Source organism: Carcharhinus amblyrhynchos, chromosome 2 (genome assembly GCF_965287045.1).
Source record: "Carcharhinus amblyrhynchos chromosome 2, sCarAmb.v2.hapA, whole genome shotgun sequence".
In the NCBI taxonomy this organism is placed as follows: Eukaryota; Metazoa; Chordata; class Chondrichthyes; order Carcharhiniformes; family Carcharhinidae; genus Carcharhinus; species Carcharhinus amblyrhynchos.
The window spans coordinates 71,565,942-71,589,439 of NC_137325.1; the positions used below are offsets into that span (position 1 = coordinate 71,565,942).

Consider the following 23,498-nt stretch of genomic DNA (forward strand, 5'->3'; position numbering starts at 1 on the left):
AGTGCTAACCACTATGCTAGCGTGCCACCCTACAACATTAATAATCAGTAAGTCAGATAGTCTGTAAGCCATTATTCTTGGACCGGTTCAAGGTGATCCTCTGGCATCATCCTCTTTGCACAAGTTGTAACCTCTGATGTTTTCACATTTGCGTGAATGTTATGAAATAATCAATCTTATCGTCTTCATGGAAATCATTAATGGCTTTACCTTTGATCAGATCATTCAGCTCAGTGACAAAATACAGTTTTTCCAGGGCATGCTGATTGATTGATTGTATCCACACTGTTATAGACAAGATACTGTTGATTTGACCGGCATCACCATTGTAACTGGAGGTTGATTGTGTGCTTGTTCTGAAGTTGAGGTTTTGATTTCCTCAACAGTGTGTCGTTGTCAGGGTTTCAAGATGGTTCAGTTGAATCTGAATTGTCAGCAGTTCTATTTCCAGCAGACTAGTTCTCTCCACCAACAGTTGGTCTGCATGCCTTCTCCAGATGGCAGTAGCTCTGCTTTGGATGGTAAATGATCAGTTTGAGTTAGTGCAAGGATCATGGCAGAATTTCTTTCCTGGCCAACACTCTTTTTACCTTGATGGAAGACATAATGTTTTGCTTTAATTTCCTGCCATTCAACCTGTCTTGTTGTTTCTGTTAAATGATTTCATTCATTCTCAAAAGTTTCAACAAATTGAATGTGCAACATAGTTGTCCCTTCATCATTAATAATGCAGGCAAGATTTTGGCTGTTAAGAGTGGTATTCCTAGACATTAGTAGGGATTGGTTAAGCCATTTGATTGGTGAACCTTGTTCCCTGGTTATTCTCGATGTGTGTTTCATGGTTTGGACAAAATGTTTTGCTAGCCCATTCATAACGGGATGATAGGGTGCAGATGTAAGATGCCATTGTGCCACCATGCTGCTGCGACTTTCAGCTTTGCTCAATGTTCAAGGCACAAAGGCAATGGGTCTTTCTTCATTTGACAGCATAGTGATGATTATCTTCTGTGTCCTTCCCTCCTGAAGGTAATCATCTGTCAATGACCATGGATCCACAGCTTTCAGGAGCCCCTGATGTTTTGTGCAAGTGCCTTTGAGAATGTGAGCCTTGATAGCGAGTAATGGCAAGCTGCTTGATCCCAGGGACATTTGCAGCCAAACACCATTCTGTCTCTACCCAATGTTTACATATAAAGCCCACTTTCAACAATAGTCAATGAATATTAAGCAGAAGCAGAAACCAGAGGCCAATTGTCACGGATCTATCATTCTCAGTTTTTGTCAGATAAATGTGTATAGCCTGGAAGTCATCTTACTAGTGAGCACAGATCAGTTATTTATTATTTTAACCAGATGAATGGCTAATATTTGTACAGACCGTGTTATTACTCATTTGAGTTTTCAGAATATCTCCCTCTCTTGGCAGTTGTGCACATTGTGCTGGAGGTCGTGATTTTCTGATTGTGTATTTGTCACTGGCTGAAACTCCTCACCTACGTTTATTCTCAGAAAACTGCTTAAAACCAACATTAAATTTTGTAAATGTACATTCTGATCTGTGGGTGCTTGCCATTTACATGCCCCGTAAACCTATAAGCTAAAACAATGAGAATGGTGAATAGAATGTAAAGGGAAGGGTTATTGAAAAATTTTAACTTGGATTTTGTTTCAAACAAATATGACAGCGCAACTTGATTTTGACTTGTTTTGGAATGGAGACTGTATTGTTGAGATCATAAATCGCATTGAAGTTTTGAAGGTATTTTTTATAAGGGGTGATTTTCATGAGACAAGTCTATCCTAGACTGCTCAAGGAGACAAGAGATGAATTTGCTGGGCCTCTGACAGAAATCTTTGTCTCTTCATCGGAGGCAGGTGAGGTCCCTGAGGATTGGAGGATAGCGAATGTGGTACAGTTATTTAAGAAGGGTAGCAGGGATAACCCGGGTAATTATAGGCCAGTGAGCTTGACGTCTGTGGTAGGGAAGTTGTTGGAAAGGATTATTAGAGATAGGATGTATGCACGTTTAGAATGGAACAATCTCATTAGTGACAGACAGCATGGTTTTATAAGAGGGAGGTTGTGCCTTGCAAATTTTGTGGAGTTTTTTGAGGAGGTGACAAAAACGGTTGATGAAGGAAGGGCCATGGACGTTGTCTGTGTGGATTTCAGTAAGGCGTTTGACAAAGTCCCTCATGGCAGCTTGGTGAAAAAGGTTAAGGCTCATGGGATACAAGGAGAGGTGGGTAGAGAACTGGCTTGGCCACAGGAGACACAGGGTAGCAGTCGAAGGGTCTTTTTCTGGCCGGAGGTCTGTGACCAGTGGTGTTCTGCAGGGCTCTGTACTGGGACCTCTGCTATTTGTGATATATATATATAAATGATTTGGAAGAAGGTGTAGCTGGTGTTATCAGCAAGTTTGCGGATGACACGAAGATGGCTGGACTTGCTGATAGCTATGAACATTGTCGAACAATACAGCAGGATATAGATAGGCTGGAAAATTGGGCGGAGAAATGGCAGATGGAATTTAATCCAGAAAAATGTGAAGTGATGCATTTTGGAAGAACTAATGTAGGGGGGAGCTATACAATAAATGGCAGGGCCATCAAGAGTATAGAAACACAGAGGGGCCTGGGTGTGCAAGTCCACAAATCCTTGAAGATGGCAGCACAGGTGGAGAAGGTGGTGAAGAAGGCATATGGCATGCTTGCCTTTATAGGACGGGGTATAGAGCATAAAAGCTGGAGTCTGATGTTGCAGCTGTGTAGAACATTGGTTAGGCCACGTTTGGAGTACTGTGTCCAGTTCTGATCGCCGCACTACCAGAAGGACTTGGAGGCTTTAGAGAGAGTGTAGAGGAGGTTGACTAGGATGTTGCCTGGTATGGAGGGTCTTAGCTATGAGGAGAAATTGGATAAACTGGGGTTGTTCTCCCTGGAAAGACAGAGAATGAAGGGAGACCTAATAGAGGTGTACAAAATTATGAAGGGTATAGATAGGGTGAACAGTGGCAAGCTTTTTCCCAGATCAGAGGTGATGATCACTGGGGGTCACGGGCTCAAGGTGAGAGGGGTGAGGTATAACTTAGATATCAGAGGGACGTTTTTTTACACAGAGGGTGGTGGGGGCCTGGAATGCATTGCCAAGTAGGGTGGTGGAGGCAGACATGCTGGCATTGTTTAAGATTTACCTGGATAGTCACAAGAGCAGAATGGGAATGGAGGGATACAAACAAATGGTCTAGTTGGACCAATGAGCGGCACAGGCTTGGAGGGCTGAAAGGCCTGTTTCCTGTGCTGTACTGTTCTTTGTTCTTTGAATGCGTACAACCACCTGGAATCAAAGCTTGCAGGTATGTCAGGAAGCTATTGGTGCAGGTGTTTATTTTTTATTAATTCTAGCCATTTAATTTTAAATGCTGTGAGTAGCACATCTGAAATTTCCTGATATTTGTCGCCTGAAATAAGACTTTTCAATTGAATCCCTACAGTACAGAAGGAGGCCATTCAGCCCATTAGCCTGCACCGCCAACAATCCGCCTATCCCTGTAACCCCACATATTTATCTTGCTATTTCCCCCCTCCCCCCACACCTCCAAAACTATGGTGAATTGAGCATGGCCAATCAACCTAACCCACACATCTTTGAACTGTGGGAGGAAACTGGAGCACTCGGAGGGAAGCCACGCAGACATGGGGAGAATGGGCAAACTCCACACAGACAGTGACCCAAGCCGGGTCCCTGGCACTGTGAGGCAGAAGTGCTAACCACTGTGCTGCCCTAGTATCATTCTTTGCAAAATGTAGCCTATAAAGTAATACAAAATGATATTCTGATTGTTTATAGCTGCCCTTGTAAGCATGAAAAACTAAATATAGTTGTTGAAAATAACTGGCAGCACAAGCTATTTTACTCTGAAACTGCAGCTGGCGACGAAAGTGTTGGATTTTGCAGTCAGGAAATCAGCAGTCCTTTTAAAATTGATGGGTGGGACCCAGATGCGGAAATCTTGCTCTTATTTCTGACAGATCCTATTACTGCTGGTGGGGGAAAAGCAAAAATGCTGAGTTCAAACAGACCCCATTTTGGCTGGTAATGACAGCCTGAAATAACCACACATTTTCCTTTTGTTTTAAGTCATAACGGGTTATTGTTTGATGAACACCACTGAAATAAAAGCAAAAGCTGAAGGGCTGTTCTCAATTATCTGACCTTTGATGTACCATGAAATGGAAGGCCACAACGATTGGCCGTTCATGTTGTACTTCTCATGAATAGAGATACTTGTTACTCAGTACCTGCAAATGGAATGAATTCTCTCTTTATTTGGCATGCACAAGATAAAGATGTGATAAATCTATCCATTTATGATTTGGAGGTTGTGTTTTCAAACACCAAAATGCAATATGCATCCCACTGCATGTAATACTGTACAGATAGGAACAATGCCAAGTTTGGCATAAAGCCTGAGTGTACACTGATCCGGTGTATATAACATCCCAATTTTTCCAACCCCAAAGATATGCTTTTGATATATTCAATGCAAGTCAAATCCCCCTTTTTGGTCCCAACGCACTGTATTCATAAAGGCAACAGTCTCCATTTTGCACCTCCACAATTGTATGTTTTACTTACAGAACCTTATAACTAGGCATGGGCCATCAAGAAAGTGAGATGTACTGTGTTGTAAAGATGCACAAGAGGACAGGACAAGCCCAATGTTTGCGTCAGATGCCGAGATATTTGAAATTGCTGACTTGCCCACACACCTATGCTGGCTATTCACTTACGGCAGAGTGTAAAAAGTGGACCACCATTTTTGGAGGGATTTTTTAAGGCTTCAAAGGTTGACTTAAACTCCATCATCTACAGTAGTTTTTTTTGCTGGCATTTGATTTGGCAACTTGCTAGAATAATGATCCATGCTGATTCTTCCTTTTCAGTGTCTTGAATTTCCCCGCCACTGCATCTTTTATTCATACCCTGAGTTGTTAGTATTGTGTCTTGCTTGTTGTCTGTATTACCACTAATTTGGTTATTCTCTAAAATAAATAAATTATGGACAATACTTAGTAATGCCAGCAGGGAGTTTCTGGAAATAAAACACTGTGCTTCACACCATCAGATCTGGTGGAAGTATAGTCCTCAATGATCCTTATAGTCTCCAAGAGTATAGGATTTTTTTCAGCGAAGACAATTCCACCCAACAATTCAATACTTTTGTAGTGTATTTTCCAAAACAGGAGCAGGATAACCAAGATTCTACCGGGTGAATAAAGACCAGGCACTGATAGTATCATTTATAACAATGTAGATCTTGCCTTGCGAATAACAAGTCGATAGTTATGCAAAGCCAACACCTTGGTGACAAGGTTGAGTTAGGAACATGGATGAGAATATTGTGGATCACTTAGAACTGTAGGGTAAATTGAAGATGCATGAATTTGATTCGCTCTTTTAACTTGCACAATTTCCACTCACCCAGGATTCATGCATGTTTGTTGTTAGCCAATGAGGTGGAAATTGGTTGTGTACAATAAATACAAGATAAATCTAACCTTGCCATTTCCAAACCCATCAACATAGTGATAGAAGGGGGTCATTGACTTTACTAACGGGTGGCTCTTGCACAGAAATAGCTGGCTGACTAATGCTCAGTTTGGGTTCCCCCAGGCCACTCTGCTCCTGGCCTTATTACAGCTGTGGTCCAAACATGGATGTAAGAGCTGGACCCAAGAGATGAGGTGAGATGACTGCCCTGAACATTAAGGCAGCATTTGAATATATGACATTAAAGAGCCCGAGCAAAAGTGGAGTCAAAGGGAATTGGAGAAGGCTTGCCAGTGGATGAATCATACATAGCACAAAGGAATATGGTTAAAGTTGTTGGAGGTCAATCATCTCAATCCCAGGACATCACAACATGGGTTTATTAGAGCAGTGCCCTAGGACCAATTTCCAGCTGCTTCATCAATAGTTTCCCGCTCATCATAATGTTGCTGATGGTGCTTAGGATTCAGCCCCTAACTTAGTTCACCCCACCCCCACACACCTTCCAATCATGCCAGCCACACACACCGTTGCATGCCTCTACAAACCTGCAGCTATTCAGATCAGGCAGGTACATCACCCAAGCACTGCGCTCCCTGGCATTCTGTCCTCTCTCGCTTACAGGAGAAGGTGACCCACAGCTGGAGAGAGAGCCAGAACACCAGCAGAGGACCAACATGCCTGTGTCTCCATAGCACCTCTAAGGAGTTGGTGCTCAGGATTAGCAGACCTGCCAAGACACCATCTTGACACTGAGGCGAATGGAGGAGCCAGCTCAAATTTGACATAAGGCAGCACACACAACTTGGAATCCATCCTTTCAACTATAGGGGTCAACAGCATGACAACACTAACCCCCCTCCCTCCAGTCTGCCCCCATCCAACCCATGATAGAGCATCTGCGGGTCACTGTTGCATCCCCCATTACAAGACAAGGGAAGACCTCCTGATGTCTCAGCTCTGCAGTGGAAGCTCAGACAGAGGTCATGTGATTCCCACTTAAGCCCTGCAGCCCAGACTGGTGCCAGCATGCGTGCACATCTCAGCGCTCAGAGAAACAAACAGGCTCTTACAGCAGTCCACAAAACTGTGCTTCAACAGATTGCTAAGTTGTCACGTCACAGGAGGGGCACTGGCACAATGGAGAACAAATCTGTTGTCCTGTCTCAGGGTGGGAGCATTCATGCTGTCCTACCAATGCCCTTGCTGCTGCATTTCACCAGCTAGCTAGCCCCAATTATTGCAATGTGTGCCAAAGTGGTGCTGTTGGAAACTGGTCCCTTGAGGTCCAGAATAGCACGACATCCTATGAAGTCACCCCCCCCCCCCCCCCCCCCCCCACCCCCTCCCAGTGACAGTCAGCAGCCTTACAACAGCCAAGTTGCATCTGGAAGCTGATAGCACTATCCAGGGGCACTAGGAAAGGCAAGGCACTTGCAAGGCAGGAACTAAATGGATGCACGAGGGCAATTAGTTCTGATTCTTTTGGTGCTATGCATGTGCTGCTAGATAACATTGTTGAGCGAAGGATTTTGCTGTTGGCTTTTATTGCTGTTGTCCAAGGGACTGTGAGGTGGAGAGTGTGGATTGGCTGTTAGGTTGGGGAATGATTGATCCGTGCTCTTGTATGAGTGTTGTAAATGGCCCAGTGGAGGGAATTCTGGTGCTGGGCTGGAGTTGTACATTTACAATATGCAGTTCCTATCTGCTGTCACGGTAAATCCAGTCACATTGCAGAAACAGGTTTTCAGATTGACTTTTCACCTTAAGAAGTGCCTGGAATTTTGGAAAAAGCTTGAATTATATCTGGATGTGATTTAGTGCTGTTTTATTTCTTTTGTGAGCACCATTTCAATGCACATGCATAAGAAGGAAAGTGGTCTTTTCTGTTTATACTATGCTGCCAAAGAAGAAAAGTAGAGAAACAGCATCCCCTGCTGGAGGTTTACTGCTACAGCTGCAGCACTGTCTCACAACCAGTAGTGGTCAATCTTTATAAGTTAGTTTTAATACAGTGAAATAAAGTTTATTTAATAGTCACAAGTAGGCTTACATTAATATTGCAATGAAGTTACTGTGAAAATCCCCTAGTTGCCACATTCTGGCACCTGTTTGCATACACTGGGGGGAGAATTTAGCACAGCCAATGCACCTAACCAGCACATCTTTTGGACGGTGGGAGGAAACCGGAGCACCTGGAGGAAACCCATGCAGACATGGAGAATGCACAGACAGTAACCCAAGCTGGGAATTGAACCCGGATCCTTGGCACTATGAGGCAACAGTGCAAACCACTGTGCCACTTCTGGGATTTTAATATGGGTATGGGCATGGATTTGGGTACAGGTGGGGTGAAATCCTGCTAGAATGTGAACACTTTGGGAAGCTGGGTTCAACCCACCGATTTATGTGTTCACCTGCAGTATGTTAAGCTGCCAGTGAGCAAAGACCCTCGATAGAGGCCAACTGTCAATTTCAGTGTGTTATAGGTCAATTTCAGGCACATTGATCTGAGTTTTGTAGTTTAACTTTGGCTCCATGGGTCTCCGTTGAAGAAAGCTTATTACTGGAATTTGCCTTGAGAGTAAGGAGAGCAAAAGGAGTCAATCAAAGGGACTGAAGACATTGAGGAAAAATGCCAATAAACACAGACCTCAAGGCTGTTTTCTTACTTGTATGAAAGTTTGTAGTACTTGCGCTGAAAGGTTATTTTATACATTTTGGGAGTGGCATCTACACTTGCCTATTGGATCAGTATGGGTGTTGTTTATGCTGTGTTACTTGGGAACTCAGATCAGGTTGAAGGTGACCTGCAAACAGGAGGACCTGTGTCACCAACAGGCTGTTACAGATCTATCTCCATTGGACAGGTTGGGGGGATCAATAGTGAGGTGCTTCCTTGCAGGAGACCATACCCACCGTGCAAGATCCACAGGCAGTGGATAAACTTTCTCAACATGTTGGATGACCAGTGTCTCAGAAGGTTCAGGCTGTTGTGTTAGGTGATGGCAGACATTTGTAACCTGTTGAAACAGGACTCATTGCCAAGTGGATCTGATGGCCAATGCTTCACCAGTAGCTGTCAAAGTCACAACTACCCTCAACATCTTTGTCACTACCCTTCTAGGTCTCTCCTTTGTAGGAGCACCCAGTTAGCTGTCCACAAGTGCATACTGCTAACTCTAACCATGGATGACTGATGGCTTATTTGCCAGAGTTGACAATTTTGTCAACATCCTTGTCATAATGTCTAGTCAGAATCGGTTTTGCATTCGTAACTGGCTTTCTACAGATACCAGATGTTACGGGCTGCAATCATGTGGCAGTTGAGATACCAGGTTACTCAGGAGCTTTGTCAATTCCAGCGGCTCTGACTTCATCAATGTGAAGTTGATCTGCAACCACAAAAAGATGTTAAAGCACAAGATTCCCGGGCAACTGCCATAATACTTTCATCCTGTGACATTCCACCTTCCCTGACCACTTCACATCTCAAAGCAGAATTACTGGTTACTCAGTGGCAGGGATGTACCCACTTTAAATATACCCACTGACTCCTCCCAGAAATTCGAGAAGTGAGGCCCAGGGGAAAGACAATGAATGCTATGCGATTACTAAATGTGCATCAAACGAATCATCAGCATGTGCTTGTGCTTCTCAAACTTGCATTTATTTAGCATTTTTCATGACCATTGGATGTCTTAAAGCACTTTACAGCCACTGAAATACTTTTGAAGTGTGGTCGCTGTTGTAATGTAGCAAACGTGCAGCAGCCAACATGTGCACGGCAAACCCCCACAGAGATGTGATAATCCATTTCTTAATGTGGTGTTGATTGAGGAATAAACATTGGCCAGGACACCAGAGGAGTGCCCCAGCTCCTCTTCAAAATAGTTCCATTGGAGCTTTTACATCCACCTCAGCAAGCAAAAAGAGTCTTGAAAAGCAACATCTCTAACAGTGTAGGACTCTCTTGGTAAGAGTGACAACCTCACCCACTTCAGCCCACCACCCCCCTAGTGCAGCCTCTAGATCACCACTCCCTACCCTGCCAACGTCATCACAGAGATCTGCCTGCCCCAATGTGGCTGCACTGTTACTTTGAACTCTAGCCTCCATACTGCTCCTACCTGATGACTGACTGCAGCCCCTGGCTGATAGTTCCTGGAGGTCGGGGGCACTCTCCCTCATGGGTTGGAAGCCACAACCGTGGGCAACTAGCTGTTTGACAGCCATAAAATCTGTTGATGCTGCACATGGATGAAGACATCACCGCAAAGGTCTCAGCATCATGCTGTTAATGCATGTATCCAACAGTCTCATAGGGGCTTGATACAAGTGAGTGACTTGCTAGGCCATTTAAATGTCAGCCACATTGCTTTGGGTCTGAAATTACATCTAGGCCAGACCAGGTAAGGATGGCAGATTTCCTTCCTGAAAGGACACTTGTGAACCAGATGGGGTTTATTTCAATCAATTCTGTTACTGAGGTGAGCTTTTTAATTAAAGATTTAAAAGCAAATTATTTAAATTCCACCCACTGTAGGGCTGAGATTTGAATCTGTGCACTCTGGATTACTTGCCCACTGATTTGAACATGAGGCCATCATCTTTCTTGAGATGAGAGTGGCTGCCCTCAATTTCAAGACAGCATTAGACTGAGTGTGGCATCAAGGAGCCCCAGGAAGATTGAAGTCAATGGAAATCAGGGGGAAAGCCCTCCACTTGTTGAAGTCATACCTAAATCAAAGCAAGATGGTTCTTGTTGTTGGAGATTAATCATTTCAGTCCCAGAGCATCATTGCAGGACCCTCAGTCCTAGGCCCAACTGCGTCATTGATGACCTACCCTCCAGCATAAGGCCAGAAGTAGGGATGTTTGCTGATGACTGCACAATGTTCCGCACGGGCTATGTCCTGTTGTCTTAGACTCCCCATCAAAGCATTATCTCCACGTGTTGTGTAAATTCCTTTCAAAATCCTCAGAACTCCAACAAATCACCCATTAATCTTCTTTATTCCAAGGCAATTAAAAATTCCATTTGCCACTTTAATTGCTTGCTGCATCTAATACAAGAGACAATGATAATTCAAATCACACAAAATCCAACTTTTTACAATTCATGCATAAGGACACCCAAGTCCTACTACACAGAAGAATGTTGCATTTACCAATATTGTACTCCATCTGCCAGACCCTTCCCACTCGCTTAAATTATCCATATCCCTTTGCAGACTTTGTGTCCTCTGCGAACTTTGCTCTTCCATTCATCTTTGTGTCATCAGTGAACTTAGTCCCCAATTCCAAATCATCTATGTAAATTGTAAACAATTGTGGTCCCTACACTGATCCCTGAGGCACACCAACTTGTCACTAATCGCCAATCAGAAAAACACTCATTTACTCAAGTCCTTGCTTTCTGTTGGTTAACCAATCCTCTATCCGTGCTAATACGTTAACCATAACACCATGCATCTTTAACTCATGCAGCAGTCTTTGGTGCGGCACCTTGTCAAATATCTTTTGGAAATCTAGATACACCACATCCACAGGTTCCCCATTGTCCACTGCACTCGTAATGTCCTCAAAGAATTCCAGTAGATTAGTTAAACATGACCTGCCTTTCATGAATCAATGCTGTGTCTTCCCAATAGGACAATTTCTATCCAGATGTCTTGGTATTTCTTCCTTGATGATAGATTCAAGCAGTTTCCCTACTACAGAAGTTCAGCTGACTGGCCTATAGTTACCTGCATTTTGTCTTTTTTTTTTTAAACAGTGCCATCACATTTGCTGTTTTCCAATCTGCTGGAACTACCCCAGAATCCAGCAAATTTAGTAAATTACCACAAGTGTGTTTGCTATTTCTCCCGCCATCTTTTAATACTCTGGGATGCAGTCCATCAGGGCCAGAAGACTTGTCTACCATTAGTCCCATTAGCTTGCTCAACACTACTACTTTAGTGATGATGATCGTTTTTAGATCTTCATCTACCATAGCCCCCTTGTTATCAATTTTTGAAATGTTATTTGTGTCCTCCACTGTGAAGACCAACACAAAACACCTGTTCATTGCCTCAGCCATTTCCTCATTTCCTATTATTAAATCCCCCTTCTCATCCTCTAAAGGACCAACGTTTACTTTAGCCGCTCTTTCTCGTTATATATATTTATAGAACATTTTGCTATCTTTTTATATTCTGAGCTGTTTTACTCTCATAATCTATTTTAATTTTCTTTATAGCTTTTTTCATGGCTTTCTGTTGACCTTTTAAAGATTTCCCAGTCCTCTAGTTTCCCATTAATCTTTGCCACTTTGTATGCATTTTCATTCAATTTGATACCCTCCTTTATTCCCTTAGATATCCGTAGTTATGCCTTTTTTTTACAGTCCTTCTTTATTACTGGTATATACTTTTGCTGAATATTATGAAAAATTGCTTTGAAAGTTCTCCACAATGCCTCAATTGTTCCACCATAAAGTCTTTGCTCCCAGTCTACCTTAGTCAATTCTTCCCTCACCTCATTTTGGTCTCCTTTGTTTAATCACAAGATATGGTATTAGGTTTTACCTTCCAACACCCCAACTGTATTTTAAGTTCAACCATACTGTGATCTCTCCTTCCATGAGGATCCCTAACTGTGAGGTCATTAATTATTCCTGTCTCCATTACGTAGGAACAGATCTAGGATAGCTTGCTTCCTCATAGGTTCCATTGCATACTATTGAAGGAAACTATCATGGATATGTTCTATGAACTCCTCCTCAAGGCTGCCTTGACCAACTTGGTTTGACTAATTGACATGTAGGTTAACATCTATGATAACTGAATACATGTTTCACTCTTCCTAGGGCAAGATGCAGTATCTGAACTGTACAACGGCTTTGCATAGTTGTAGAAAAAGCAAAATCTGTTGTTTCAAAGCATATTTCAACTCATCCTTATTCACGTGCACCTCCAATAGGCATTTTATTTCCTTACATTTCTTAGTTTCACACATTACAGCACAAAAACAAGTAATTGGTTCAGCCATTTCATTTCATATTTAAAACTAATTGCTTGCTCAAAGCTTTAATCAGTTTTACCCACTTTGTTTCACATCCCCTCATCTATATTCAATCTATTCTTGAAAGTTGAAGTTGCCTCTATCACTTGCACTAGAAATTAGTTACACAGCCTCTCAGCCCTTTTAATGAAAAAAAAGAGTTCTTGTCCTCTGTTCTGAATCCGGTACACTTAATTGTGCATCTCTGACCCCTCAACTATTGGAAAAATCTGCTTATACCCAGTCTGCCCCATCCAATTACAACTTTAAACACTTTACCCATGTTGTCTCGTAACCTGCTATGCTCTAACAAAACTAAAACCTGTTGTTATGGTTTTTCCTCATATTAGTATTTCATGCAACATCGTAGTCGCTCTATGTTGTGCCCTCCCTGAATCATCAATAACCATACCATACTGTGAAGCCTAGTAATGCAGACAGTATTCCCACTGAGATGTATTTTTAAATTTAATACAGGTACATTATTAACTCTTGGCAGAAAATCAGATTGAATGTGAAGGAAGAACTCAACACTGATATTTTCATACGTATGTGTAAACAATCACCTTGATTTGATTTTCTATGTTATTCCCATTCATCCTCTGATATTTTATTGCCTTGTGTATGTTAACTCGCTGTCTGTTGTCATTACAATATTGGGAATTGTTTATTGCCACACATTGTTCTGGTGTAGGTGGGTCAGTCTGACAATGACAGCAAATTGATTATGATGGTGATTGGCATTAAAAAGGATGCAGTGGATCAGCTTCCAATACAAATGTCGCTGTTCCCAGCCTTTTGACTGGTGCTCAAGATGTTGTATTCTTTATGCCGCCATCTGTCAGATGTTATTTGGAGCTGAATTGAGAAATATGCATCAAAATTTATTAGCTAATTTAGGAAATTGGTTGGCCCTTCATGTATTGATTTATCAGATACTTTAAGAAGATAATGGGGCCTTTCAACATGATATTTTCTGCAGGTATTAAATCATGCATTTTATGCACAAATTCAAAAGCATTAGTTTCATCCTCATCTTTTATAATCTTTCATTGTATTCTGAAACTGCTAAAATTCTATTTATTTAACACAATTGCAGTACTTTGCACTAAGTTCTATTCTTGCAATAACTTTGAAATATTTTCTTAAAGCACTTGAGTTCTTTATTGAAAAGATATGGTGGCACAATGATTGGCACTGCTCCCTCATAGTGCCAGGGACCTGTGTTCAATTCCAAGCTTGGGTCACTGTCTGTGTGGTGTTTGTATGTTCTAGCCATGTCTGTGTGGATTTCCTCCGGGTCCTTCAGTTTCCTCCCACACTCCACAAAGATGTGCGGGTTAAGTTGATTGGCCGTACTAAATTTCCCCTTAGTGTCAGGGGGACTAGCAGAATAAATGGGGTTGTGAGGATGGGACCTGGGTGTGATTGTGGTCGCTGTGGACTCGATGGGCCAAGTGGCCTCCTTCTGCACTGTAGGGATTCAATGATTCTATAATATCATTACAAAGAATGCTTACTACCAGTAAGTACTATTTGCATCTTATTTTTCTTTTTAAATGTAGCTATTAATATCATAGTTAATAATCCAAACCAATGTAAATGTATGAAGTATTTCCCTAGCTTTATGGTTCCCATTGTCTTTAAGTGTTACACCTATTTGAATGTTATTCTAACTTGACAAAATATAAGTTTGAAAAAGAGGGATACAACAGCAATTCTTTCAGGTGCAGATGATCGGATAATTCCAGATTATTCTGGCGGAAGAGAGTCATCAGAACAACAATGGAAATATTTGTTTTGTAATGGTACTTGTGATGGAAACTTCCATCACAAGTTCCATCAGCATGGTTTAACTAATCCTCCAGTCTTTCTTCTGCTGAATGTAAGTGAATCAGCCTCACTTTAAATTGTACTTTTGCTGTTAATTGTTTAATATCTAATAGTTATGTGGTTGAAATTTCAATAGGTAAAAAAAAGTCTTGAAAGAACACATAACTGCTTGGTTAATGATGAAAGAAGAACATATCAGAATTGAAATATAAATATATGCACATTTTGGAGTTTATCACTACCATAAAATTCTACACCATCATCATTTGTACTACAATTTAAAGTAAATATTCTAATTATTATTATATTATAATATGTATTCTACTTGAAATTTAAAAGCTTCCATCAAAATTTATAGTGCTAAAGTGCCAATGAAATACTATTAATATGAAATAGATGTTTGTTATAAATGCATTTTCTTAATTTCTACAAGTATACAGTCTTTTTTTTTGAAGTTTCTCTTGTTTGCTTAGAATATCTGGAAGCATGGAATAAGATGAAATCACACGTGAATTAATTTGACCTCTCATGATCATTATATGGACTAACATTATTTGTAGAATTACATACACTTTACAGCAAAGAAAAAAACATTCTACTTGTACTGGTGTTTATGCTCCACATAAGCCGCCTCCTTCTCTGTTTACTTCATATCACTCTATCAACATATCCTTTTTAGTTCTTTTCCCATCACGTGCTGCTCTAATTTTCCTTTAAGTACATCAATACTATTCGCTTCAACCAATCCAAGTGATAGCAAGCTCCATGTTCTCACTTTTCTGAGTAAGAAGGTTCCTTTAAATTTCCAGTATAAGTTATTAGTCCCTATCTTACATTTATGGCCCATAGCTTTGGACTCTCCCACAAGTGGAAACATGTTCTCTACACTTACTCTTTTAAATCCCTTACAATTTACCTCCCAGTTTTCCTCCTTCAAGACAAAAGAGTCTCAGGCTATTCAGTTTTACTGGTGTTGTTTTTCTGAACTGAGATTGTCACTTTTGGATGGAAACAGGAGCTCACACATCTTGTCATAAAATGGCAAATGTAGAAAATTGCACAGGATCATTCAGCGCAATTGCTTGTGTTTCACAAAGCTTTCTCCCACTTCATATTATCTCATCATATCCTTTTATTCCTTTCCCCCTTATTTGCTTGGCTTCCATTGAGATAAACAGCACAGATGCATTTGACTACTCCATGTAATAGTAAGTTCCACAGTCTAATTACACTGGGTAAATAAGTGTCTTCTGAATCCCTCATTGAACTTATTAGAACTATCTTATATTGAAGATTTTTCTTTTTTTTTGTAATGTGGTCACTGAAAAAAGTCAAAAATTTATGTACAAGGTTCTGTTTGTTCTTCTCTAATCTTCACCCTGCTCCATCCCAAAGATTCCTGCAACTTCTGGGACAAGAACTTGGCGAGAAACAATGCAAACAAAAATGGCAAAGTTGTTTAGCAGAGTAACTAAGTAATAAATCAGGATGCATTGATCAGGAAGGCTTTGAATCACTGGTGGGTGACCTGTGGCTTGGGGACTTCTGAGTGTGGCCCACAAGACATTTTGTTTACCATCGCCCATGTACAATGCTGTCACATTTGGCTGATTTCTGTCTGTGTAGTTTTTTTCTACCAGTGTGAGTGAAGCAAAGGCAAGTGAAGTGGGGTGCGTGCTGATTGCACACAATATTACTCAGAGCTTTGCTTCTATTTGCATTCAATATGTAAACATTTATTTTGGTTCTGCCATTTGAAGTTGATGATGCTATTGATGTACAAATGATTTAAGCATTTTCTATTACTTATTATGAAACATTTGGTATGTATTAAATGTATTTAATCTTATTCATGGGATCATGGTTAGTGGACAGGCCTGATTTCAATCTTGCAGCCCACTAAGATGGAAGAGGGCCACTCGTGCGGCCCATTCAGTAGCCTAGGTTGCCCGTCACTACTTGACTTTTTGAAATAAAGAATGGAGAAAACCATGATTTCCCTCTTGAATTCATCACCCACACAAGAATCCTCATTCCTCTAACCAGGTCTGTGCACTTATCACAAAGCCAATTCTCACATTATTAAATTGTGGGCTCTGACGAAGGGTTACCTAGACTCAAAATGTGGCTCTACTCTCTGTCCACAGATGCGCTCAGACCTGCTGAGATTACCAGCATTTTTCTGTTTTTTGTTTCAGATTCCAGCATCCGCAGTATTTTGCTTTTATTTTTATTTATTCCTGTCTCTGTTTTGACACTTGGATCTGTTTTATATCGGAACTGTTGCCATGTGAAAATTGTTAAAAGACTTGTTTAATATCCAACTTCTTGAGACTGTACATACAGGAGTTAATCTAGAAAGAAAAATTTCACAAAAGTGGGAAGTTGATGACACTGGGGATAATTTATACAGAGAGCATGCCTGTGTGTACCCTTTTTAATAGGGTTTGTGATAATACTACATAAGGTGTCATTGGCAAAAAAATGACTTTTTATTTTTCTTTCTTTTAGTCATGTTTCGTCTTTATGACACTGATGGAAATGGGTCATTAGATAGTTCGGTAAGGACCGGTTATGAAATTATATTCATTATATGTTACTGTAGTTACACTATTGAAGTCTGCTTATCTGTAACAAGTAAAGTTGTAGCGTGAAGTTTTTGCTTAAAAACAATTCATATATTTCACCACTGTGCATGCATTGCCAAATCATAATGCAATGAATTAGGGCAGGCATTTGGTCACTTTCTGTTCCAAGTTCCACTGGTAGTTGAATGGTCAGGATGATAAATTGGGTTAAAACTGTCTCAGCTCATACTGATGTGAAGAAGTTCTCAACAACACTAATAAATAAGGGACTCAAGCCAATGATCATGCTGATTTTGTATCTTTCCAAGAAAGATGCAGGACGCCAATTGTAGGTGACTTCCAAGATAGTTCATGAAGAACAAGAAAAACACATCCAGCTCCTACAGTGACATGCCAGAACCCCTCCAAGCAGAATGAACAGTACTCATCACCTTCACACTCTGTTGTAATGTGATGACATAAACTCTTGAGGTCTTATCCACATAAACAACAGCCCCTCCTAAGTATTTTTTTGTTCTGGGTGGGCTACAAACTTCTCCCAGCACTGATTTTTGATCAGCTTGCAGCTTAAATTTTAAGTCACTAACTAAGGTATGTTCAGCCTGCAGAACACATGCATGTTAGAGGCAGCATTGCTCTGCTTTCACTGTTTGGATTATCCCTACCCTCCAGGGTAACATTACGGGTGAGATCTCGTGCCAGAACTGGAAAATCCTGCCCAAGATCTACAGACCTTTTCATGGCTGCCCCCTACCCACTGCAATTCCTGTGGCAGGGAAATTCCCCCCCACCCCTCCACATCTCCACTGGTGTAATTCACCTTCCCTTAATGGTTCACATTAAATTACTCTCACAATCATAAGTTCCTCTCTTCTTTCAGATGCCCCATCCTGTCTCCTTTCGCATATCCCTCTTTACCTTTCCTCGTAAGTTCCATTCACCCTTCTTAACACATCCCATTCTACCTCTCTGCAGTTTGGTTGCATTCACCCTCTCCTCCCACATCCAACATCTGAACTACTAGCTCCCTTTTCCTGACATTTGAGTTCACCATTTCAGGAGAGCAGATGAGAATTGGAAGGAAGAGGAAGGATGCACTGAGTTTGAAAATTTGGATTTGATCATAAACAACTTTAACAATCCATTTGTTGCATTGAATGACGGAGTGAAACACACACAATCTGTGCTCTCTTCATCCAATAATTTAGACAACTTCAAGTAATCTGGTATGTACGGTTCAGTGAATGCTAAAGGTACATATTAATAAGCAATATTTCATGTGCTCAATAACCCAACCTGCATCATTAACTACTGTATATTACAGAGCAAAACTCCCTTTTCAGTGTTCCCATCAAACACTGTAGGACAGGTACAGTATGGGTTTCATATAATCATAGAATCACTACAATGCAGAGGCAGGCCATTTGGCCCATCGTGTCTGCACTGACTCTCCAGCGGAACATCTGACTCTGACCCATTCCAAGAAACTAAGGGTCAATTTAGCACGGCCAGTTAAACTAACCTGCACACCTTTGGACTGTGGGAGGAAACTGGAGTACTTGGAAGAAACCCACAGGTGCAGCACAGGCTTAGATACAGAGTAAAGCTACCTCTACACTGCCCCCATCAAATACTCACAGCATAGGTACAGCACAACCCCTTCAGGATGTAAGTGAAAAATATTGATTTTTTTCTCTCTAAATTTGTTTATATGTACATACTTTTTGGAAGTGATAACTCATTGAAATAAGTTGCATAGGGGTAAACAAATTTTTATTTTTGTTATTCCTTCTAATGAAAAATGTCAAATTATAATAGTGGCATTAAGTGGAGGGCAGACACCAATAACTCCAAGTTATGTTTCTGCCAGTGATGGAAAGGCACGTACCAGCTTGTAACAGCAGTACATCATACATTGGCAGCAATTATACATAACTTTTACTATAGTCCCTGCTTAAAATATATAGTTAACTATATTGCTATATAACTAAGACTGATTCAGTGCTTATTATCTTCAACTAACACAGACAGCCTATTCTGTTACATGTGCTGGCAGCTAGCAATGATTCTCCATACTTGGAGATACAACTTTTACACAAGCTAGCTAGCCCCATTAATGTTAGGTCTTCTAGCAATAATAAGAAAACAGATTATTACTTGAATTAGTGTAAATTGAGAGAAATGGATACTCAACAAGATCTTGGAGTCCTTGTGCATCAGTCACTGAAAGTAAGCACGCAAGTACAGCAGGCAGTAAAGAAAGCTAATGAAATATTGGCCTTCATAGTGAGAGGATTTGAATATAGGGATAGGGATGTTTTGCTGCAATTGTATAGGTCATTGGTGAAGCCACACTTGGAGTTTTGATGTCTATATCTGAGGAAGGATGTCCCTGCTATAGAGGGAGTACAGCAAAGGTTTACCAGGCTGATTTTTGGGATGGCAGATCTGTCATATGAGGAGAGATTAAGTTGATTAAGATTATATTCACTGAGGTTTTAGAAGAGTGAGAGGGGCTTCTCCTAGAAACTTAGAAAATCCTGACAGGATTGATTCAGAAAGAATGTTCCCAATTGTGGGGGAGTGCAGAACTAGGGGTCATAGTTTGAGGATAAGGGGTATACCTTTTAGAACTGAGATGAGAAATTTCTACATCCAGAGGGTGGTGAATGTGTGGAATTCACTACCACCGAATGTAGTTGAGGCCAAAACATTGTCTGATTTCAAGAAGAAATTAGATACAGCTCTAGGTGCCAAAGGGATCAAAGGATAAGGGGGGAAGGGGGATCAGGATATTGAATTCAGTGATGAGTCTGATCAAAATGAATGGTGGAGCAGGCTCAAAGGGCCAAATGGCTTCCTCCCACTTCTAGATTCTATGTTTCCCTATGTTTCTACATTTCTAATCTAGAATGCATTACCAGAGAAAGTAGTTGTAAAGAGTTGCCTTTGCCATTTAATAAGATAATTGCTGATCTGATGGTGACCTCAAATTTGCATCCTGTCTACCTCTGATAACCCATCACCTCCTTGCTTTCCCAGAATATATCCAACACTGCCTTCAAAATATTCAAAGACACTGCTTCCACCACCTTTTCAGGAAGAGAATTCCAAAGAGTCATGACCCTTTGGGCGAAAATATTTCTCCTCATCTATGTCTTAAGTGGGTGACTCCTCATTTAAACAGTGACCCTGAGTTCTTGATTCTTCCACAAGACAAAACATTCTCTTCACATCCGCTGTGTCAAAAACCCCTCCAGAACATATATGTTTCAATTTAGTCACCTTTTTGCTTCTGTCAAAAGCAGAATACTAGAACGCTGTACTGAAACAGCCCAAAGCTATCTTGTTTATATTGGAAAACTATTTGTTGCAAGATAGAAGGTTTAATTATTAACTCTTAATTTGTCAAAATGATCAACATACAACTTGCCAGCATATCCAGAAGTGTGATCTTGCTGTTTGCAATTTGATTGCTGTGATGGTCTTCAAAGATACAGGGACAACACTTCAAACAGTAATTAATTAGCTATGAAAGGTGGCATATTAATGCAAGTTTTTTCAACTTCACTGGATTGTATATAAAGTTTACTGCAGTCATAATGTAAAAAGACTTCAAAGTAATTATTACGAGATTTAAAAAAAAGAAAAAATCATCTAAGGGTGGGAAGGTTTTGGAAGTTATTAAAGCCAATGTTGAGAATAGAGGGCTGAGATAATAGGGTAACTTTTATAGAGCTCTACTGTTTACCGTCTTGTAGTTCAGGCAAAGCCCCAAGATTTTATAGATGGAGCTGATATGATCATTGACTCAAACACCCTGAATTCACATGAATGGAAAAGCATATGTTTCATAAATCTTTTGGTGGTTTTAGACCACTAAATTATTACACTTTTGTTTTCTGCCAAGAGGGTTTTTTTTTCTGCAGAACTCCACAGTTCCTGCATTAGCTCATGTTCCTAATATGCTCCTTTTGAACCTTAAGGTTTATCCTTTGCAACCATAATCACAAACCCATTCGAAACCCCACAAAACAGCAATGCATAGGTACAAGAAGGCCCATATACCAATCCTTACCCTAACCCTACATTAAGTTTTGGAGGATACTATAGGGATACTCCAGCAACTATCATACCTTAAGGTCCATATGGGTAGGAAATTGACCTATTGTCCTGGCAACAACATTTTCTGCATACATTATTTTGTAATCAAATGTGAAATATGCATACGGCAGATTGAAGAGGCCTACTGGAAGAGGACAAAGGAATGAAACAAGATCTGGTCAGGACTGATGATGCCAGGAGGGTGATTAGTGCGAACTTTGACTGAAAACTGCTTAAAGCAATGGACGCTTCCTGCCACCTTTTCTGAAGTATTCCTACATGTTGCTGCTACAAGAATGTGCCACACATTCCCACCACTCAAGTTGAACTGTCATCTTGTTGCCTTCTCCTGATATGAAATCTTGAAATGGACCTGTCCACCAAACATTACTTATGGAAAGAGAAATAAAAGCCTGTTCAGTGCTTTTTAAGGGGGAATGTGAATTAACACCTATGTATGTACTTTTCCCTATACTCAGTGACCCTTTAGGTTCATTGTTTCTCCAACTCCAAAGAACATAGAAACATAGAACAGAACAGCACAGTACAGGCCCTTCAGCCCGCGATGTTGTGACAAGCTACATCTAAACCCAAGATCAAGCTATCTCACTCCCTATCATTCTGGTGTGCTCCATGTGCCTATCCAATAACTGCTTGAAAGTTGCTAAAGTGTTCAACTCCGTTATCACAGCAGGCAGTGCATTCCACATCCCAACCACACTGAGTAAAGAATCTACCTCGAATATCCCTCCTATATTCCCACCATGAACCTTATAGTTATGCTCCCTAGTAACAGATACATCCACCCGAGGAAATAGCCTCTGAACATCCACCCTATCTATCCCCCTCATCACCTTATAAACCTCTATTAAGCTGCCTCTCATCCTCCTACACTCTAAAGAGAAAAGCCCCAGCTCCCTCAACCTTTCCTCATAAGAACTACCCTTCAAACCAGGCATCATTCTGGTAGATCTCCTCTGCACTCTCTCCAATGCTTCCATATCCTTCTTATAGTGAGGTGACCAGAACTGCGCACAATATTCCAAATATGGTCTCAACAAGGTCTGGTATAGTTGCAGCATAACCCCATGGCTCTTCAACTCAATCCCCCTGTTAATAAACGCTAACACACTATAAACCTTCTTCACGGCTCTATCTACTTCAATAGCAACCTTCAGAGATCTGTGGATATGAATCCCAAGATCCCTCTGCTCCACATTCCTCAGAACCCTGCCGTTGACCCTGTAAGCCACATTCAAGCGTATCCTACCAAAATGAATCACCTCGCACTTATTAGGGTTAAACTCCATCTGCCACTTCTCTGCCGAGCTCAGCATTCTATCAATGTCTCTTTGCAGCCTACAAGAGCCCTCCACTTCATCCACTACTCCACCAATCTTAGTGTCATCAGCAAATTTTCTAACCCACCCTTCAGCCCCCTCTTCCAAGTCATTGATAAAAATTGCAAATAGCAGAGGACCCAGCACTGATCCCTGTGGTACACCGCTGGTAACTGGGCTCTAGTCAGAAAACTTTCCTTCCACCACCACCCTCTGTCTTCTAAGACAGCTAGTTACTTATCCAATTAGCCAAATTTCCTTCTATCCCACACCTCCTTACTTTCTTCATGAGCCTACCATGCGGAATCTTATCAAACACCTTACTAAAATCCATATATATGACATCAATTGCTCTACCTTTGTCTACACGCTTAGTTATCTTCTCAAAGAATTCAATCAAATTTGTGAGGCAGGATTTACCCCTCACGTAACCGTGCTGACTTTACTCTGAGGTTGTGCCCTTGGATCCTAGTCTCTCCTACTAATGGAAACATCTTCTCCACGTTCACTCTATCCAGGCCTTTCCGTATTCTAAGTTTCAATGAAATTCCCCCTCATCCTTCTAAACTCCATTGAGTACAGCCCTCAAACGCTCTGCATATGTCAAGCCTTACATGCCTGCAATCGTTCTCATGAACCTCCACTGGATCCTCTCCAAGGCTAGCACATCCCACCTTAGACGCAGGGCCCAAAATTGCTCCCAAAATTCCAAATGTGATTCACCAGAGCCTTTTAAAGCCTTAGCAGTACACCCTGCTTTTGTATTTTTGATTTGATTTATTATTGTCACACATATTAGTATGCAGTGAAAAATATGGTTTCTTATGTGCGATACAGACAAAACATAACATACGTAGAGAAGGGAAAAAAGACTGCAGAATATGGTGTTACAGTCATAGCAAGGGGGTAGAGAAAGATCAACTTAATGCGAGGTAGATCCGTTCAAAAGTCTGATGGCAGCAGGGAAGAAGCTGTTCTTGAGTTGATTGGGACATATCCTCAGATTTTTCCCAACAGAAGAAGGTGAAAGGG

General features: G+C 41.0%; 1 protein-coding gene across 1 annotated transcript in view; it reads left to right on the forward strand.

Annotated features, from left to right (window-relative positions):
- dgkb (diacylglycerol kinase, beta) overlaps positions 1 to 23,498 on the forward strand; it is a 677,279-nt gene that overhangs the window by 132,908 nt on the left and 520,873 nt on the right. The window contains exon 6 of the mRNA XM_080216552.1: positions 16,946 to 16,995. Coding sequence (XP_080072678.1) covers positions 16,946 to 16,995 — 50 coding nt within the window. The remainder of the gene's footprint in view (positions 1 to 16,945; positions 16,996 to 23,498) is intronic.